The 19,469-nt window shown below is 39.4% G+C and overlaps 2 protein-coding genes across 2 annotated transcripts; one reads left to right on the plus strand and one right to left on the minus strand.

The window, feature by feature from the left end:
• Nucleotides 1-70: 70 nt before the first annotated feature.
• On the minus strand, nt 71-740 carry LOC146461549 (low molecular weight phosphotyrosine protein phosphatase-like). The gene has a single exon (XM_085086674.1). It carries the CDS (start codon nt 652-654, stop codon nt 178-180), a length of 477 nt encoding a protein of 158 aa, XP_084942800.1. The 5' UTR covers nt 655-740; the 3' UTR covers nt 71-177.
• On the plus strand, nt 685-18,689 carry LOC146461550 (histone acetyltransferase KAT2A-like). Its single transcript, XM_085086666.1, has 18 exons — nt 685-943; nt 1,233-1,595; nt 1,938-2,119; nt 2,937-3,128; nt 3,912-4,070; nt 4,254-4,327; nt 4,721-4,795; nt 5,025-5,098; nt 5,202-5,413; nt 6,015-6,141; nt 7,266-7,376; nt 8,149-8,229; nt 8,631-8,693; nt 9,124-9,238; nt 9,687-9,720; nt 10,397-10,463; nt 14,651-14,735; nt 18,367-18,689. Exons 1-18 carry the CDS (start codon nt 740-742, stop codon nt 18,552-18,554), a joined length of 2,406 nt encoding a protein of 801 aa, XP_084942792.1. The 5' UTR covers nt 685-739; the 3' UTR covers nt 18,555-18,689.
• The last annotated feature ends 780 nt before the right edge of the window (nt 18,690-19,469 follow it).

Below are 19,469 nucleotides of genomic sequence, written 5' to 3' on the forward strand. Positions count from 1 at the left end.
AAATTGCTTTTGATAGTTTGTTATTATTTTATTATTCCCGTTCATAATAAAGATTCTGAAAAACCAGAAATAACAGCATTCTTAGCAATTTATTCTAGCAGTTTCATTTATGACTTTTAATTTTTTTAACACAGTCTTTAAACACAGTCTTCTTCAAGACATGTCCTTTCATTCAAGTTAATTTGAATTTTTCAGAAACTCCTCGCAACATCTGTAAATATGATCAAACATCGCTTCAAAGTCTGAAGTGTCTCCATAGTAGGGATCGTGAATTATTCTCTTTCCTTTAGGGTCGTATGTTCCAAACAATTTTACTGTGGCTCGGGCGGTACCATCATCAGGCCTGAACTCCTTCAGATCTTCTACATTACTGTCATCGAAAGCCATAATCACGTCAAAATTACGGAAATCATCCTCGCGTACTTGTCTTGCTCGATGCGGATTTGGAATTCCGCGTTTCTTCAACACTTTCAATCCACGGCTGTCTGATCGAAGACCTTCATGGAGATCAAGTATTCCGGCACTATCGATTTCCCATTCCCTACAGTCGTCTCTTTGCTGTACAAGATGTTTAAGGATTGCTTCTGCAGATGGCGAACGACATATATTCCCGAGGCAAACGAAGAGGATTTTACGGTAGTTCGCGTCCGCCATGTTGAATTTTTTAGTATTTGCTTCATTTAAGCATATTGGAGTGTAATCTGAAATTAAACCGCTGGCGTGAAGATGAAAATTCAAGATGGCGGGTCAACATGGGTTTAGTGATTTATCGACGTCTACAAATGGTTCAGATGCCACGAAACGTCCTGGAACACCACAAATAACACCATCAGAGCTTAGCCGTCCGGCCAACTTGCAAAGAATAGCGCAAAGGAAAGCTCAAATCAAGACTTATCCCATCAGAAAAAAACTTGAAAAGTTGGGTGTCTATTCATCGTGCAAGGCAAGTATGAGGTTAAAAAGTAAAGAAATATATCAATTGTTACTTTTCTGATTTGTTTCCTAGTAAACTAAGCCGTTTACTGCATTGATGATTGTATTATTGGTATTTGTTTATATGACGAACAAAGCCTATAGCCATGCATTGTTATTGTTTGTGAAAAGGGCCGTGATTGGTCCAAAACAGGTGATTTTGTAAAGTACATGACTTTTTTTTGTATATCTTCTCAAAAGCGAACAACCCTTAGTCACCAAAAATGATAACAAATTCTCATTTGCTCACTTGCTTTCAGGCGGAAGATTCTTGCAAATGTAATGGATGGAAAAATCCTAACCCCCCTCCAACACCAACAAGAGTGGACCTCTCTCAGCCCCTTGCTAACCTGACAGACCCTTGTCGCAGCTGTGGCCACACCCTGGGTGCTCATATCTCTCATTTGCATGATATTCCTGAAGATGAACTTAATAGACTGTTATGCATGGTGATTGATGTTGAGAACTTATTTATGTGTGTGCATAAGGAAGAGGATGCTGATACAAAACAAGTTTACTTTTATTTATTTAAAATTTTGAGGAAAGGAATTTTGCAAATGTCAAAAGTGACAGTGGAAGGACCCCTTGGCGCACCCCCATTTGAGAAACCAAGCATTGGAAAGGTAAGCTGCATTATGCTGAGAACAAACCCTAAAAGCCAGCCTGAAGAGTATGGCAGAACTCAATGAGATCTCGCTTGTACAGAGTCATTTTCTAAAAGAAATAATAAGAGATTTTTTCTGAAACTAACACAATCGCCTGCCATGCTCGGTAGACTGGCCTGAAAGTGTTTAAGTTTACAAAGATATGGGCTAAAATATTATAAGAAGCAGAGCATGTTACTAATTTGAATTCTTTAGTTGCGTTGAGGGTAATTATTGAACAAATATGTGTGGAAAAGGCCTGTTAATGCTAGAGCTTCATCATGAAAGATTTACTGCTCTGTCCTGCGTGTGTCTTCTCAGGCTGTCCTTAACTTTGTGCTGTACAAGTTTGGTCACCTTCCACAAAGAGAGTGGCAGATAATGCATGACTTGGCCAAGATGTTCCTACACTGTCTGAATCACTGGAAACTGGAGACACCAACTGTGAAGAAACAGCATTCCCAAGGAGAGGACCTTGCTGCATATAAAGTCAATTATACAAGGTCAGGCCACAAGCATCCTCAGCTTGCTAGCTTGCTTTCTTGCTTTCTTGCTTTCTTGCTTGATTGATTGCTTGCTTAAGTTGGTTTCTTGCATAATTGGTTGACTGATTGAGTGATTGATTGATTGATTGATTGATTGATTACTTTATTATAGAGATTGTAAGAGCCCATGTCCCACATGTAACAAAGTGATATTCCTTTTCTTTATTCATCCACTCATCTTATCCAAAAAGTAATGCGTATTATTTCTATAACATCCTCAGCTGTAGACTGGTTAATGTCAAATATTCAATGCATGATCTGTAATTTGTTGTTTTCACACTAAAGACCCTCTGTAAGTCATCTGATGTCATCTGTCATTTTGTCCATGTGTTTAGGATAAGCAGTCAAGCCCCATTATTACTTTAAGATTGAAAAGTAGTCAGACAGGTTATTTGTTTTTAAAAACAAGTTATCCATCTCCAGTGTGAAAACAGCCATGATCTGCATATGATGACACTTGTATGTTCCTATTTATTAGACATTTTACAGTTATGTAATAAAATGCATCCTGTGTACTGCTTGGATCAGTAATGTTGAAAGCATCAATTTGTAAAGATAAGAAGCAGATGCAGAGCAGTTGTAAACTGCATTTGTGGAATTTTATCCTAGGTGCTTCCAGTAGAACTTAGTTTTTCTTTGTATTCCCCTGCTCATGACAAAAATGAAGATTGATGATCAAGTTTCAGATTTGAGCGTGTTTTTACTTACATGTAGTTTTCCTTAGGTATGATGTCTATTTCCTTAAAAACAAAACATACATGGTTTTTTTTCACAGATGGTTATGCTACTGTCAGGTTCCAGTGTTTTGTGACAGTTTACAGAAGTATGATCCAACAGCTGTGTTTGGACGAGTGCTATTGAGGTCCGTTTTCTCTGTGATGAGGAGACAGCTCATGGAGAAGTTCAGAGCAGAGAGAGACAAAATGCCGCCTGACAAGAGGACTATTGTTTTGACCCACTTTCCAAGGTTGGTGTGTCAGGCTGACTCTATTAACTTTGTCTAGACATCTCACAGTCAAATAACTTAACCATAAAATACCAGTAAGCTTCTAACCTTTGAGTAATTTCCAAATACCCAGTAATAAACGTACATGTTTTGTGCTTTTCAATATGTTGTTTAATACTTGTAAGGGGGTGATTTTATCTTTTTGATAGTTTCATTGTACAAATGTTTGTGGGATACATACAAACAAGGATACAGTCTGAATGATACTTGCTTTTGTTAAAAGTTCTGTGACATCAGTTATTCTCTGCAGTGGTAAAATGTTAGATTTGTCTTCAATCATACTGGACTAGTCTTTTAATATAATTATGTATCATAGTGGACATCATTCATACCCTCTGATCAGACAGCTGGGATAACATGTTGATTTCAAGGGTGAAAGCACACAAATTCTCTTCTTTACTGCAAGGCCTTGCTTTATTTAACTACAAAGTCAAAGTTTTATGCCAAATTTGAAGGCTTTTAATTACTTGTATTCCCAAACCTTGTGGCAATACCCAGAGGTGCATTCAAAGGTCAGACGTGAATACCATGGTTAGAAATCCATGCATGTATATCGTTTACATCTCGAGTCATCTGGAAATGCTTTATATGTTTATTAGACTGGACAGGGCAAAGGCACAATTTTCAAATAAGTTTCTCACTGACCAAAGCTATTTTAAAAGACTTCACTTTCACAGTATGTTTTAATCCTGAATTCAAGTTGCTATAATTACATTTGTACATGTTGCCTTGCCAACATTTTAGATTTCTTTCAATGCTGGAGGAAGAGGTTTATGGTGATAACTCTCCAATCTGGGATGATGACTTCACCGTTCCTCAGTCACTTTCAATGGGATCCTCAAGAATCGCGTCACCTTTAACACCATTGACAGACAAGGGAGATTCCCTTGTGGTTACTGCCAGGTAAGAACAGTAGGTGGGGATTCCCTTTTTGCTAGGTAAGAATTTGTTATTTTTGCTTCTGGGTCTTAATGGATATACCATTCTTGAAACACCTCAAAGGATTTAATCTTGATACAAATATCTTTATTATATTTTATGGGCATAGTGCTGGCATTGTCCTTATTGTTTTTCATTTCCTTTCAGCTCAGCAGTTGGCTCTGGTTTGTCTTCAGTATCCTCTGTGCTTCAATTTTCAAATTCTACCTCACCTACTGAAGGTACAGGAAATTAAATGACACAATCTTCTTTCCTGACTCAATTCAACCAGGCCAAAAAGAGGTCAAGTGGTTGAATAATTTGCTTCACTAACATAGCAGCGGTGCCCCCTTTGTTTAAATTCCACCGTAAGCAAAGAGTTTCTTTTGATCACTCAGTATTATACTTCTCAGTATGCCATAGTCCTGATAACCCCCCATTACCCACACAGTCAAGCCGTACATGGTATAACCTTTTTACAAGGCTGCTGCAAAATCTCTCCTGGGTTACCTACCAGGCTGAGGCAAGGAAGTTCCCCACAGACTCAATAAGCACTCCAATCAATGCATTTGTCATTTATATCAGTTGTTAAGAATTATACATGTAATAAGTTAACATTCTGTGTTTGTTAACAGATATAACTGGCGAGAAAAGAAGTCTTGATGATGATGGATCTGTTGGTGCTAGTGTAAAGCAACAGAAGCTGGCAGGTACAGGGCTTAATAGCAACAGTGTGTCTATCAACTATGAGTTGAATGCAGTTATGCTTTTTCATTCTTTTACTTCCCCCAAAGTAGCCACTGACTACTATGTAATTAAGCTTGGTTTGAAATGTGTATTTTATTTCCACCATTGCTTTCTTACTGTCCTTTAGATAACTAGTGGTGAATGGTTTGATTGGTCATTGAATTTTGACCCGTTTTGTGAATTCATTTGCAGGAGATGTCCCCTTGGAAGTTTTAACTCAGATAGTTGCAACCATGTCCGACCCTTCAGCCATGTTAGGCCCAGAAGTATGATGTGTAGCATTATACAAATTATAATATTAATTTCCATACTGTACAGTTTATTTCCTTCTTTAAGTCTTTAACTTCTAAAAGAATCTTGTTTTTCTAGGGAGGTTTGTATCCTGGGACTCATTGTGCCAGAGATGAGGCAGCACGCTGCGAGGAAAGAAGAGGTGTGATTGAATTTCATGTTGTTGGTAACTCCTTCAACAGACAGCCTTCTAGACAAACTCTGTTGTGGTTGGTTGGACTACAGAATGTGTTTTCATATCAGCTTCCAAGAATGCCAAAAGAGTACATTTCAAGACTTGTCTTTGATCCGTAAGTATTAAAATTAATAAAAATGTAAACATATTGTAACATTTTTAATAGAAGAGCCTTATTGTGTGTTTTTGTTGTTCTTGTTGTTGTTTGTTCAGTCGTTCTTGGCTAATGTTTAAAATTTTAAACTAAAGAAAAACTTGCAAGCCTTTGATAATAAATAGATGCCATGGAATCATATGATAATGAATTGTGGACATAAGTGGAATAAATGAAATTATCGTAAGGTCACAACACAATAAATTATCTTGAATACTATTATTCTTAATTTAAAAAATGTTTCAATCAATGGAATTGCACTGTTGACCTCCATGTCATCAGTGCAATGATCAACAAACCAACTTATGCAATGACAGGCTTTTTGGGATACGGTTACATGTTGGAAGAGGGGAAGGTATACTGTGAGGCACTTACTGAAATAATGGGGCTTTCTGGAATAAAAGGAACTTCTTAACAACAACACCTTTTAAGGTGGGGGGGTGGTGCTTAATGGTTAGAAAGGGAATATTTAATGAAAGAAAGGTGCTAAGTCTGGTACTGTTTTGTAGGCTTCTATTCAACATGTGATGCAAAAGTTTTAAGTGAACTTTACAATTTTCAGGAAACACAAAACTTTAGCCCTTGTTAAGGATAACAAACCCATTGGAGGAATTTGCTTCCGAATGTTTCCCACGCAGAACTTTACAGAAATTGTATTCTGTGCTGTGACCTCCAATGAGCAAGTCAAGGTAAAAAAAACTGCTTCTTCTGTAAACAATGATTGTCTTTTCTCTCAAAACTTTAGCAGACCTGTTAGTCCCATTTAGCTGTTAACTTATAAGTACTGTTGCTGGAACTCTCTTTTGATTCGTGAGGGAATTTTTTCAAATCACAAGCTGATACTGACTGGTGCAAATTGCCTATTTTCGCAAATAAAACATATTTATACTAACTTTATGGGAACAATATGCTCAGATCAAATACCAAACTTCTTATTGGGGAATTGATGATGATACACTAGGGTAAAATGGTAAAGAATGGCCTTTCAAGAACATTGCACCCAATAAGTCTACTGTATATCTTGAATGTTATCTACTGTTGGAGCAATATCTAAATTAACCGTTTTTGTAACTATATTGTGTTATACTTTGTTCCTCTGTAAGATTTTGTATAATCTTATGAGATAACTCAGCGGTTTCTATAAGAGCAGGCAACTGGCGAAATTCGCCGTCTATATAAAGCAAATTGACCTAAATTCGCCGCCTACTTTCTCCGAAATTAATAAAATTAGAGTAAAATTGAACTTCCATTAGCTGCCTACTTTGCAGTTTTTGCTGCCTGCTTAAAATCTTTTTGAAACCTCTGATAACTTGTCTGAGCAATTCACAAAATACCTGACCTTTATCCTACACTCGTAACAACAAATAATATCATATTCTTCTTTTATATAGTTCTTGTAACTCATTCCCTTAGTTCTTTTTATTTTAAATTTCTTCATTTTCGGTTCCTCACCTGTTATCAATTTCAAAACATTATTACGTAAATATATGGAGGCCAACTAGAAAATCGGATGGTTAACTTGGCCTCCATCCTCAATCGCTTCTTCAAAATTATTCAAAGCACTTGAGCAGATTTTACTTCACAAGAATGTAACTAATAGTAATTGTTCTAATTGGCCATGAGGAAATAAAGGTTGTTGTTGTTGTTGGAGAGTCAGCTTCCTTGGAGCTTCATTTGCTCAGTTGGTCATCAGGAGTTTCACCATAATTATACAGTATTATAAATCAAATTCTCCCAACTAGTTCCATGATAATATGTGGAGAGCAAGTAAGAAGAATTTGTATTTTAACAGTGGTGCTTACTTACCTTTCAGGGATATGGTACACATCTAATGAACCACCTCAAGGACTACCATGTCAAGCATTCAGTTCTAAATTTCCTTACTTATGCTGATGAATATGCAATTGGCTACTTTAAGAAACAGGTAATTCGAATACAGGTTATTTCCATTTGAAATCCAATAAATTGATGGTAACATAATAATGCATTTATTTCAAAATATTATTTTTAATGATTACATTGTAATCGAGTTATGACAGACACAGTGTACAACGCAGTTTGACAGAAAAAAGTGAATGTTCTAAGTCTGCAGACCTTTATAAACACTTTATTTTTAGATTTCACTCAGTAACACAAGCATTTCCTGAGCATGCTTGTGCCCCTGACTGAAAAAATACATCTATCATTTATTCACCACGCTTTAAACATAACATCCATTTCTTTCACATTATATTTTCATTTTCATTTTTTCTAAAAAGGTTTCCCTGTTTTGTGTTAGAAGAGTTTCGTTGCTTGATTAACACAAAATTATCTCAGCGTGTACATACAAAGGGTTAGTGCTGCTATGACACAAAGTGTCACTGTGACAATGTTCTCTCATCTTGTACTGGAAACAGCGTTTTGGTGACCTCATTCGCCATATGGCCTGAATGTGTTACATACATTAGTTGAAGATGAGATGTGCTGAAGAAAGTTGAAAGATAGCTATACTGTTGTGCATCTACATATTGGTTTTGATAATAAGTTCCTGTAAGAGTTTGTAATATTTTATTAACCATCAAGCGGTAACCGAGCATGAATGCGCCAAAAGCTGTGACGTGAGTTTGCACCATGGATAAATCCCTTCAAACCTGCGTACTCCGGAGGTTGAGCTAAGATGAATCTTGTATGACGCTCAGTACTTTGTGTTACCACAGGGGTTTAGTAAAGACATCAGAATGCAGAAATCATCTTACATTGGTTACATTAAAGATTACGAAGGTGCCACATTAATGCATGTAAGTACTTCTTACTTGACGCTGTCTGCTTTTTTTTATAAACAACAGTGAAAATATCGTAGAGAGGCAAACTTAGAATTACCTCTCACTCTTCGAATGAAATCGACTTATAAAAGTGTTCAGTGAGAACGTGATGATTACTTTCAGGAAGCCAACAAGTGATGTCAGTGGTTTACTGAAAGTTATGCTGATATTGTAATCTTCCCAAAACTGATTAGCCACAGTAACACTAAAATGAATTAGTATCTCAGTTGCGCCTTTCATTGTAGGGGTAATATGCCATCCATTGCGTACTTCTCGTTCTTCTTTCTTTCTTCAGCTCTCTATAAGCCTCAGCTCGGTTTCACTGTAAAATGTTATAAACGTACTTTACTTTTATCTTTTGTTTAATCTTGTGACAGTGTGCGATTAACTCAAGAATTCAATACACAGAATTCTCCACTATTATCCGAAAACAAAAAGAGGTAAGCAGATGTCTTCTGTAATGTTTAATTCGTCTGTGAACAGTGCTACTGAAGGGAGCAAGTGTTGATTGTAATTTTGATACTTAAAATTATTGGGCCTAGCATTGGTGAGAGCTGCGCCGTAAATTGTCAAATCAGAATACGCAAAGCGTAGCTTTTCTACCAGAAACCATGGTCAGTTCAGTCGATTGTGGCCACACACCAGCATTTACAAGCTGGATCTCATGTACTCAGGTAAATGAGGCCAATAAACAGTTCTATAAACGAAATTAATAAACATATAACAATATATTTGTTGGAAGCAATTTTTGCCTGCGTTGGGAAAAATAAAACGCCAATATTGTATTGGCGGCGCCGTCATGTTTCGATCTTGTGACGGATTGTTTAGTATCTTTTTTTATGGAAGTCACCAAGCGTATATCCCTTGTAGATTGTGAAGAAACTGATGGCGAAGAAACAAACCGAAATACGCAAAGTTTATCCTGGGCTCAAGTGCTTTCAAGAAGGAGTCAGACAAATTCCTGTGGAGAGTATTCCAGGAATACGTAAGTACACCTCGAACTTGACGAGTACCATAAGCTGGCTCCCCTTACAAAAGTCCCCGATATAAAGAAGCAACTAACCTCCCAATATGGTGGACTTCCCCATACAGCGAACGTATCGGTACATGTATATCGAGTGTCCCGATAAACATAACCACCTTCTGTGTGAACAACGTCACTCATCGTCCTCATATAACCAACCTATTTAATGTAGGGAACCCGTAAAGAAGGAAGCGTTACATATTAACTAGTCAATCATTCTGTGCAACGAAAGTCTCGGGATCTGCTGAAACAAGAATACGGCGTCTTCTTTTAAGCCTTGTTTTCACTGGTGACGCAAGCGTCACTTAAGAGTCCGGGAAATTTATTTTAAGCCTAGACAAAATGATCAAAACATCCGTACTTTAGTACAGAACTTTTTTATTAGGCTGTTTTGTTTGATTTAATACAGGTGAAACAGGATGGAAACCCTCCTTGACTAAAAGGTAAGTTTAGTTCTCAAAATGCTCCTCGTGCAGAGCAACCTTTAATACATTCATATATCTGTCACGTACTTGTTTTGCAAATCTTCTAGGGCTGACTTTTTTGGTTGTGTAATTTCGTTACTTAAATGTGCTTGCACCACGATGAGCTCCTTCTGCGATGTAAAAGCCAACGCATACGAGAAACGGTGTTTGCAGAATGTTCATGGTTCCGGAAACATCGTTTCCTAAATGAGTTTTCGTTTATGTGCACACGAAACAATTTTTGTCTCTGAGAAACTACGATCTTGCCAAATTTTTTCTCGTTCGGGCGCCCAAGACTCCCTCCACCCCCGTTTCTCGCATGCTACATGTTGCCAAATGTTTGCGCGTTTGGGCGCCCAAGATACACTCTCGCACCTCCCCTCCCCCACTCACAGGGTTGAAACCCTCGTTGAGGGCTAGCTAGGGACGTTGAGGGATAGCTGTATTAAGTTTTTAGCTTGGTGTTCAAGTTGTTTTTGAGGTAAAACCTAAACAATTTAAAATTCCCTCCAATAATAAGCAGCACCACCAAACCCCTGAAAATGTCCTTTGAAGAAAGATAAACCCAGGGCTTATATTCAGAACCTTGCCACGATTTTCTCAAAGGTTATTTAATCCAGTGCGTTAGCTTTAATGCTTTTGCGGTTTGGTTTAGCGAGGAAGTCTTAACTGACGCGGACCAACTACAGACGCAGCTAAAAAACATTCTGACGCAGGTGAAGGTTAGTATTGCTTTGAAAGTATTATTTGTTGCAAGACAAAAGACATTTCCTTATTCATGCACGTGTAACGTCCCCCAAAGAAAATCCGAGTGGTCGCTTAGCGCTGTGATCTGATTGGATAATAACAATCGGAAACTATTGGAGTACTTTACAAACATTTTCCAAAGTGAACAAGGAACTATTGTGTTAAAACGTTTCTTTCATTTATTTCTGAAAACGTGGTCCGAATTCATGGTAGGAAAAGACACGGAAATCATCTGTCTGTTGGATAATTCTCTAACAACCTTACGCTAATCTTCCGGTTGTCAATCGCCTTAAAACGGCAAATCAGATCATTTAGACTCCAGTTCAAGTCTTTGTTGTTCATAAATCAGTCTCGTTTTACCCACGGTACTTGACGGAAGCTGACAAACTCGTCTAACGTTCTCATCTAAACAAAAGGAGATGGGGCTCGATAAATGTCACACTTATCTCTTATTTTCTTTTCTGACTCCGAACCAAACCCAGCACAGGAGTACCCAATGACCCTTTTAGAGAAAATTCATCGTATGTTGCACTAAACACTAGCTGAGTGTCCCTACGTCAATCGTGGTTACTATTTAACGTTCCTGGGAAAAAAATACCCGCTCTTCACTGCCAGTGAGCGAGACTTTTAAGAAATGAAAATCCCAGCTGGCTGTAAGTGTGATGTGTGTCAACTAGCCAGCAAGCAAGTCAGGTTGTATGCACGCAGCATCTTCCTGGGACTTAATTTGTTTATATATCTTTGTGTTATCGGCAAACATTGCAACATGGCTCGTCAGGACCGAATCGGGCAAGTTATGTACATAGATGAGAAATAACATCGGGCCTACATACATACATACAGACATACATATCCTTTATTTAAACACGATATGGTTCAAAGCTCAGAGCTTGTCGGGTCGTGTGAATGGAGCCCTGAGGTACTCGGGAGCTGACAGGTAGAGGATTATAGGTTTCACCCAGCACTGTTACACGTTGGTAGCGACCCATCAGGGAAGAACTAAACCACTGCAAGAGGCTGCCTCCAAATCCGAACTCGTCGCCATCAGGTAAGAGCTAAACAACCGAAAAAGCTGCTTCCAAATCCGAACGCGCGCAACTTTTGCAGCAGGCAGCCATGGTTCACCTTATCGAAGGCCTTAGACATATCCATATAGATCGTCTCCACCTGTTTTCCGTCATCTAGTAGAGAGCCCACGTGGTCCAAGACTTCCAAAAGGTTGGAGGTGCATGATTTCCCTCCAATGAATCCATGTTGACAATCTCTTACCACCTCATAGAGTATATCTTTGAAGTGTTAAATGCACATCGCTCCAAGACTTCGGATACCAGTGACGATAAGGAGATGGGCCTGTAATTCTCTTTGCACTCGGCCTCACCATTTTTAAAAACAGGAACAACGTTAGCTTCCTTCCAGTTCTGCGGGAAACAACTTGTTAAGACTTGTTAAACGTCTTACAGAAAGTTGGTGCAATTACAGAGGCTGTTTCCTTAAGAAATTTCGCCCCGATTTTATCAGGTCCTGTGGCTTTCGTGAGTCCGACATATCAGGAGAGGCTGGTGCATTGGCAGCGCTTCCAGACGAAGTGGGGGAGGGGATGTCATGGGCGAAAACTGATGCGAAGTAGGAGTTAAACAGATTGGCTATTTCCCGAGGATTTCAACTGAAGATCTTCACGGCGTACGATTACCTGGGTCAGCGGATGCACTGGCTGATATTGCGCTTAACTGTTTTGCGCAAGTTTTTTAACTTCTCCCTTAGGTGGCTCGAGGGAGATCGTTTATGGTTTTGTCTTATAGATTCCTTTTTCTTGATCAAATTAAGTATGGCACCAGACATCCCAAGGTATGGGATTCCCTCCCTTAAACCTCTTGGTCTGTACATAGTCAGAGACCACTGCAAGAAAAGTGTCTTTCCATTGATGCCAGTCAGTATTTATATCGTCATTGGCTATGATCGAAGAAAGGTTAATTGCTGACAGGGCACGCAGACCCTCAAAGTCGCCTTTTGCATAATCGTAGACAAATCTCAGGGGTTTTGGTGGGACTTTTATAAAAGCGTGAAACTGGAAAATAATGTCGCTATGGTCTGTAAAATCCGTGGCATCTTTTGAAGACATTATGTCGGTTACATTGACACGGTTCGGCGCGTTGGTGATTACAAGGTCAAGTATGTTGTTGCCGCGAGTGGGTTTTGTATTGAGTTGTGTCAAGAGGTGGTCGTAAAGGGTTTCAATAAAGGCTAGTTCGTTAACGCCCGATGCGCTCAGCTGTCAATGGAGTCCCAGAGGATGTTTGGCAAATTAAAGTCACCCGAAATTACCATACTGTCGAACTTCATGTAGAAAATTATCGAATACATCCATCCAACTTGGGTCTTCACTGGGTGGCCTATAGCAAAAACAGAATAAAATTCTTTGACCAGTAAGCGTAGTAATTTCAGCAAAAATGATCTCAAGCTGTGGCAGCTCGGCTTCCAGGTTTAAATGCTTTGACAGCTTTGAAGGAGGCTGTTTTGATTGCGATAACAATTCCACCACCACCTCGATCAGACCGCTCTCTCCTAAATATTGTAAAGCCACAATGCAATATTTCAGTGTTTATTTTTGTTCAACCATGTCTCATTGACGCATATAACGTCAGAGTTTTCGGCGTACACCACGTCCTGGAAGCGAAAGAGGTTACACATGGATTGACAGTTTGTTGTGATGCTTTGTGACAACTTTTTAAGCTTCTGGCATTCATCAGCAGAAACCGGTCCAGGTTTAGGATTGATTTTACCAGACATCAATAGGCGAAAGGTAGCATCTGAATTGTTGTAGTAACAAACGTGGCACATTTTCATTACATGACACAGTAATAAATGTTGACTTAATAGCCCAAAACAGAAAAAAAAAAACTGCTTTCACAGAGCTCTTTGAGGGACGACCTGTAATCCATCGTTTTAGGAAAACGGCAATAAAATTGGAAGAATGAAATAAGGTAAAAGGAGTCCAAGAGCGGTACATCCAAGACTACAGGTCGTTTGACCACGAGTCATCCTTCTGTTATTATATCGCATGCCCATGCGCATGCTCAAACCTCAAAACGTACCACATGGAAGACAAAATGACTACATTGTCATATATATACATGGCTGAATCTCAGTTTAAGTCAGTAAGGTGGAACTGATATGCCAACGAAAGGGATCTGTCACATATGGTCTAGGGGCCGACTTTTCTCTCCCTCACTGTCTTGTCGGGGACAAGGTATCGGAAAGCAGCGCGGAACCATCTCCAGCTGACATAAGCGAACCACGGGCCGAAATCTCGTGGTGCATCGTTATGGTACAACGCTCCGGCAAAGCGTCCAGAGGTACCGCTGTCGGCTGTGTTTTTCTCTCTTTTTCAGCCATTTTGATCTTAAGGCTGGCAAGTCGCCCGAAGACATCGTAGGGAAAGAAGCGTATCATTCGTGTCCCTTGTCAAATTGTCGATGGGTATTGTGTGCTATTCATTGCGACTATGATGACCCGGTGACCGTGAATGATGGATGTCAAGGAACAAAGGATTTTCTCGCATGACAAAAATTCACGGCCTCCAAACCTAGTCGGCGGCATGTTTGAACTGTGGTGGCGATTGCGAAAATTTTCGTGGGTGAAAAAAATTGTTCGTACCAAAAATGGCTTCGTGTTGACAGATTTTTTTGCAAAATAAACATAATTTCGCGTAGTGCTAGTGCGAACAGGGCCTTACCGCGTTTATATTGACAGCTGACATTCACAGCGTGATATAGAGATAAAAAGAACAACACGTGATGAAAAAACAGTGGAACTGCCGTTATTTCCTTGCGCGCTACTTGCCGTCAAATTTAATTGGTAATAACGGTGTTAGAGCGAAAAGTCAAATACGATATTCTAGGAGGCTGACAGGGGTCCTGATTGGCAGGAAAAACAAACGAGACATTTTTTACGCAGCTAGAACCAGTGTTTTGATAAAGAAAAGATCTCAGCAAACTAGACATTTAGAAATGTTCCAGAAACTGGCTGGAACGTTTCTAAATGTAAATGTATTCAGTTTCCAGCTAGCTCTATTCCAGCCTGCAGAGCGGGTTTTTGGTCAGGTACTCCTGCCAGCGTGCTAAATTCTTCTCAGTTTTGCAATCCTTTGTTCTCTCGTTAACAGAATCACGCTAGTTCGTGGCCTTTTCAAAGACCGGTGGAAATTTCTGAGGCGCCAGATTATTATGATCACATCAAGTACCCGATGGGTAGGTTTTGAACTACAGGGTTTGGTGTAATTTTACAACTGAACAGTTTTCACTGTAAGGTAAACGACAAAAAAACACTTTGAATACTTAGAGGCTAAGAAATGATGCGGCTTCAGAGGGAGGTGATGGTCAGGGATGATGGAAACCTGGAGGAGAAGCCCTAGGGGAGTAGGGACGGTAAAGTTACTAGTGGGGTAGGGATGTTGTAGCGCTATAGGGAAAGGGATGAGAAGCCTTATAGGGATGGCAAACTTAGCCCTAGTGTAGTTGTAGAGGAGGTACGGATGGTTTTGTCCAAGAGGGGCCCCACGTCCTAGAGTGGCAAAGGAACAGGATAAGCTTACCGTTGCTATTTTAAGGCGCTTTTAAAAACAGCATAGCGCGCGGACAACTTATATCGTGACATTTTGTTGTGGCAACTTCTTTCAAGTTTTTAAAGACAGATTAACATCTTGCAAAGAGTTGCGGAAACAAACTACTTCGTTAAAAGTTGTTTGCGCGCTTTATTACACGATAACAATTTTAGCCCAACCACACTGTTTTAAAAATTGTTCCGTGTCCTGTAGAGTGGGGGGGGACAGGGGGGTCAGAACCTCCCGCCTCCCGTACCTTTGCCTCCCGCCTCCCGCCCTTTTTCGCGTTTCTCCCGTCCCCTAGTAAATTAGAAGGCTTTAAAACCCGTATTAGTCATAAAGCTTTAGCAGGACGTATCATTCGTAGGCCGTTCATTATTCATTTTTTTATTATATTTATTTTGATTAACGTTAACATTATTGATAGGTTTTGTACTCGGAGTTAATGAAGTTTTAACTAACATAAAGACTTTTGCTCTGGAGCCATCGTAGCCTGATCAGAAATAAAATACAAACAGCGGTGATAAACATAATAAACTTGCGCATTTTATGTAACTTGACGTTTCATATTCTACGTCAAGCTAAAATGCGCAAGTTTATTATGTTTATCACCGCTGTTTGTATTTAATTTTTGACTAACATGTTCGTCTTGTTTGACGGTTTAACCATTCTTTCAGTGTCAACAGTCTTAGTCCATCGTACAGTGTAATAGTTGTTGCACTTCTTAATTATTCATTTGTTGGGATCATGTAATTCAAATGGGGACATGGCGAGCTGGCAGCCAAACGCCCCAGTTAGAGTTCAGTACGTCTGCCTAATTCTTGGCGCTGTATTGCGGATCCATCGCATTTACTTGATACACTAATTATAATCTTGATATCTTTCTCGATATCCTTACTATCTAAAAACTGCGTGAAAAAAATTGCTTTTAGTTCGGGAAAGAAAAAGCGTTCGAAATTAGGCAAACTGTTCATCTAAAAGAAGTCTTCATCAATGTGCCGAGGAGGCTGCACTGATCTCCTCCTACTCATAATCGTACTCCTTTTTTCTATAAAGTCGCTCCTGGTTGCTTCCCATGCTGTTTGGCTGCCTATTGTGATAGGAATCGATTTTGCCTTGTCCAAAACGAAAAACAGCGTCGTGAAACGAATCACTCCACACTCTCCACGTGCTCATTGAAACAGCCTTCTATTCGCAAATTCCCATACACCATGCAGCTAAATCTTTAGTACGGTCCGATTGACGGTCATTGGGAGAGGTCGTCCATGCCCCAGATTTCTCACTACCGTAGTGAAAGATACTAAGAACTACTAAAATGGTCTTTGACGACATTGAATTTTTTTTTATATCTCTGATACTAAATTTACAAGACGCGTACTTGCTCGCCTTGCTCACCTCTTTTGAGACTTCTAACAACTTGCGCGGCACTCACACGTGTTTACATGCCACGCTTGACATTTCATGAGCTATGACGTAACACAATGAAAGGGTTTACAATTTCACTGGAAGTAACCCTGTTTATCGCCTGAGCATGAATTTTTGTGTGCCCTTGGATATAAAATATTGTGTAAAGCCTCGGAGGACGCTAAATGGAGGACAAATAACATTGTAAAACATTGTTGGGTTCTTTTTTTGATAGTATTCTAACGCATTAATAAGCAAAGAAATTCACCGTTTTGTATTGCTCTCCCGCTTCCCGTTCTCTTAGAACTCCCGCCTCCCGCCCCTTCCTCTCCCGTCTCCCGTACCCCTCCCGCCCCCTATTCTCCCGGGCTCCCGCCCCCCTGTCCCCCCCCCCACTGTAGACAGATCAAAAACTTTTAATGAGTTGTCGCAACAAACCGCTTCGTTAAAAATTGTCTGCGTGCTATGTTACACGAGAGCAATTTTTAACCCAACCACGTTGTCTCCAAAATCGTTTCGTGTAACATCACTTTTATGCGCTTGAAAATGATGATGGCAGGGTGTCAATAAAATGTCGTATATTTTTTCTCACCGAGGGACTGGGAAATGTATTTCCGAAGCTAGATACCCACACATGTGTAAATAATATATTGCAATATAAATTTGGAAATCGTGCCATCTTTGTCCACGATTTAAAAGCTGTCGTGCAGCTGATGACTACTCATCTCATCTGAGCACAGTTTATTACGCCTTCTTTTTTCGGTGAAGTCAATAATTTTCGCAAGTGTTATTGCCATACAAGCCAGGCTCAATGCCTTTTCCTATCATAATGATCCTTTAAGTTGAATAAGAAATTAGCTTTTAAAGTACTTTGCCCTTAACTAACGAGTCATATGAGGTCCACATTTAAATTGTACTTAGGCAAAAGGCATTTGGGTAGAACTTGAACTGTAAAGAAAGTGTGACTAATTTCTGTCAGTATTAACAAGTAAATAATTTTCCATTGATAAAATTTCAACTGTATTATAACTAAGTTAGGGAAAGGCACATGAACCTGCTAAGACAGATCAAGGTTACAGCTTGTTTTTCGCCATGAGACAAACACGTGAAGGCAGCTGACTGGAGCGATGCTTGAATTTTGATCTTTTGGTAGCAAGTTTAAGAATTATTTTACGCCCCGAGTAGCCATTTTCTTATTTTTCCACGTCTTGCTACAATTTTTATTGTTTTTCTGTTTTGGTAATCAATTATTTACGTTTTTCGTTTCCAGTTTCTAGAACTGTCTGTCTTTTCTAGTTTATTGCAGTCTTATTATTTAGATTCTAAACTCGCCAGTTAAGACTCGTTTTTTGCTATTTTCGCATCCACTAGTGTCCTAGCCTCCCACGCAGTCGTTTTTGGGACTCGTAATACGGACGAGTCACCTAAAAACGACTGCGCGGAAGGCTACTGGTGTCCGGCATTGTTTGTGACCCTTTTAAAATGGAATATGCCAGGCTAGGAATAGCCAAATGCTGCATCAACGGAAACCTAATAATAATGATCAAGTTTTGTGACAAATGATTCATTATACGGTTGAGACCCATAACCAAGTGTTGCTGGCTTAGGATAGAAGTAAACTGGAGCTTAAAACAATTAGCAAACGTTTTTCGTATTAGAGTTCTGTCGTAGTGCCTAAGAAAGTTCACATAAAATAATAACGATGGTTTGTTCTTCCTTCGCAATTTTAATTTTCATCTTTTAGGATTTTAGAAGCATATTATTTGTGAAAGAAGGAAATAATCTGTAATTTTAGCACAGTTTTTACAACAACCAGCGCAAATTACTAACGTAACATATTCCATTAAAGTTGAAGTTTTTTCTGCTTTCCACAGATCTGCGTACCATGACTGAGAGATTAAAGAGTGGCTATTTTAGCTCCAAGAAACTGTTCATCGCGGATATGATGAGGATTTTCACTAACTGTCGCACGTACAATGCCCCGGACACAGAGTACTACAAATGCGCCAACACTGTGGAACGATTCTTCCTCAGCAAAATCAAGGAACTTAGAAAGAGTTGAAAACAGTTTCCATCAAAAACTTAACAACGAACTTATAAATACATGCGTGTTTTAATTTGCTGTTACCACCTGCAGCCCCCATTCTGCCGCTAGAAAAAACACGCAAGGTGTAAATAAACATGTGTTTAAGTAAGAGTGCGTTGTTGTATATTGAGCGAAATTCGTGCTATCCTCACGGGGTGACGATATGAATATTTAAATGCTCTGGCAGCAGTCCAGCACCGCTCATGTCTTGAAGGAGTGCCGGATGTTGATTCTTGAGACCTAAAGAAACTTGTCACGAACGCAAAAGATGCATACAGTGAATATCAAACACAAAAGAGCTTGGTGAAAAAACAGGATATCACATGCTAAGCTAGTACCCCACCAGAGGCACCGGGAAGAGGTCCACTGATATTTGCTTTGCATGAATGTTGCAAACCGCGGTTAATTTTTTAGTAGGGAAGTTTGGAACCGGAAGTTTGATTGGTTTTAAAAATTCTATCAGAAGCAATGAATCGATGGGTTCGTAGTGAATCTCCCCTTACTTCGAGCACAAAAAACACGACAGAATACTGCTATTACCCCATTACAAAGCACCTTTAAGAGAATGAACTGAGGGGAAACTGGGGACAAGTGCGATCGCTTCCTTAAAAAGTAAAGTTATAAACGGAAACACTGATCGTTACGGTTATAAAATAATTAGAAAGACGAAAACAAACAAGTTTACTAATCAGTGACTAATCCAAGTCAGCAAAAGATCCGGCATCTCAACTTCTCGCTGTGGTTTTCCCAAATTTAGTCTATAAAGCCAATCCAGGTGCTAGGGTATTTATAGACAACAATTATTCAAAGAAGTGGTGGATGGCCGGCGAGGTAAATATCTGCCTTATTTTCTTCCACTTCGGAGAACAATTGTTAACAATGCGGAGTTTC

The sequence above is a fragment of the Pavona decussata genome, unplaced genomic scaffold (genome assembly GCF_977016875.1).
Source record: "Pavona decussata unplaced genomic scaffold, jaPavDecu1.1 SCAFFOLD_195, whole genome shotgun sequence".
Lineage (NCBI taxonomy): Eukaryota > Metazoa > Cnidaria > Anthozoa > Scleractinia > Agariciidae > Pavona > Pavona decussata.

Bases quoted from the DNA above. Each gene is read 5' to 3' on its own strand.
- LOC146461549 (XM_085086674.1), bottom strand. From the start codon at position 654: ATGGCGGACGCGAACTACCGTAAAATCCTCTTCGTTTGCCTCGGGAAT.
- LOC146461550 (XM_085086666.1), top strand. From the start codon at position 740: ATGGCGGGTCAACATGGGTTTAGTGATTTATCGACGTCTACAAATGGT. The intron at 944-1,232 runs GCAAGTATGAGG...ACTTGCTTTCAG, and splicing joins GTGTCTATTCATCGTGCAAG to GCGGAAGATTCTTGCAAATG. The intron at 7,377-8,148 runs GTAATTCGAATA...GTGTTACCACAG, and splicing joins TTGGCTACTTTAAGAAACAG to GGGTTTAGTAAAGACATCAG.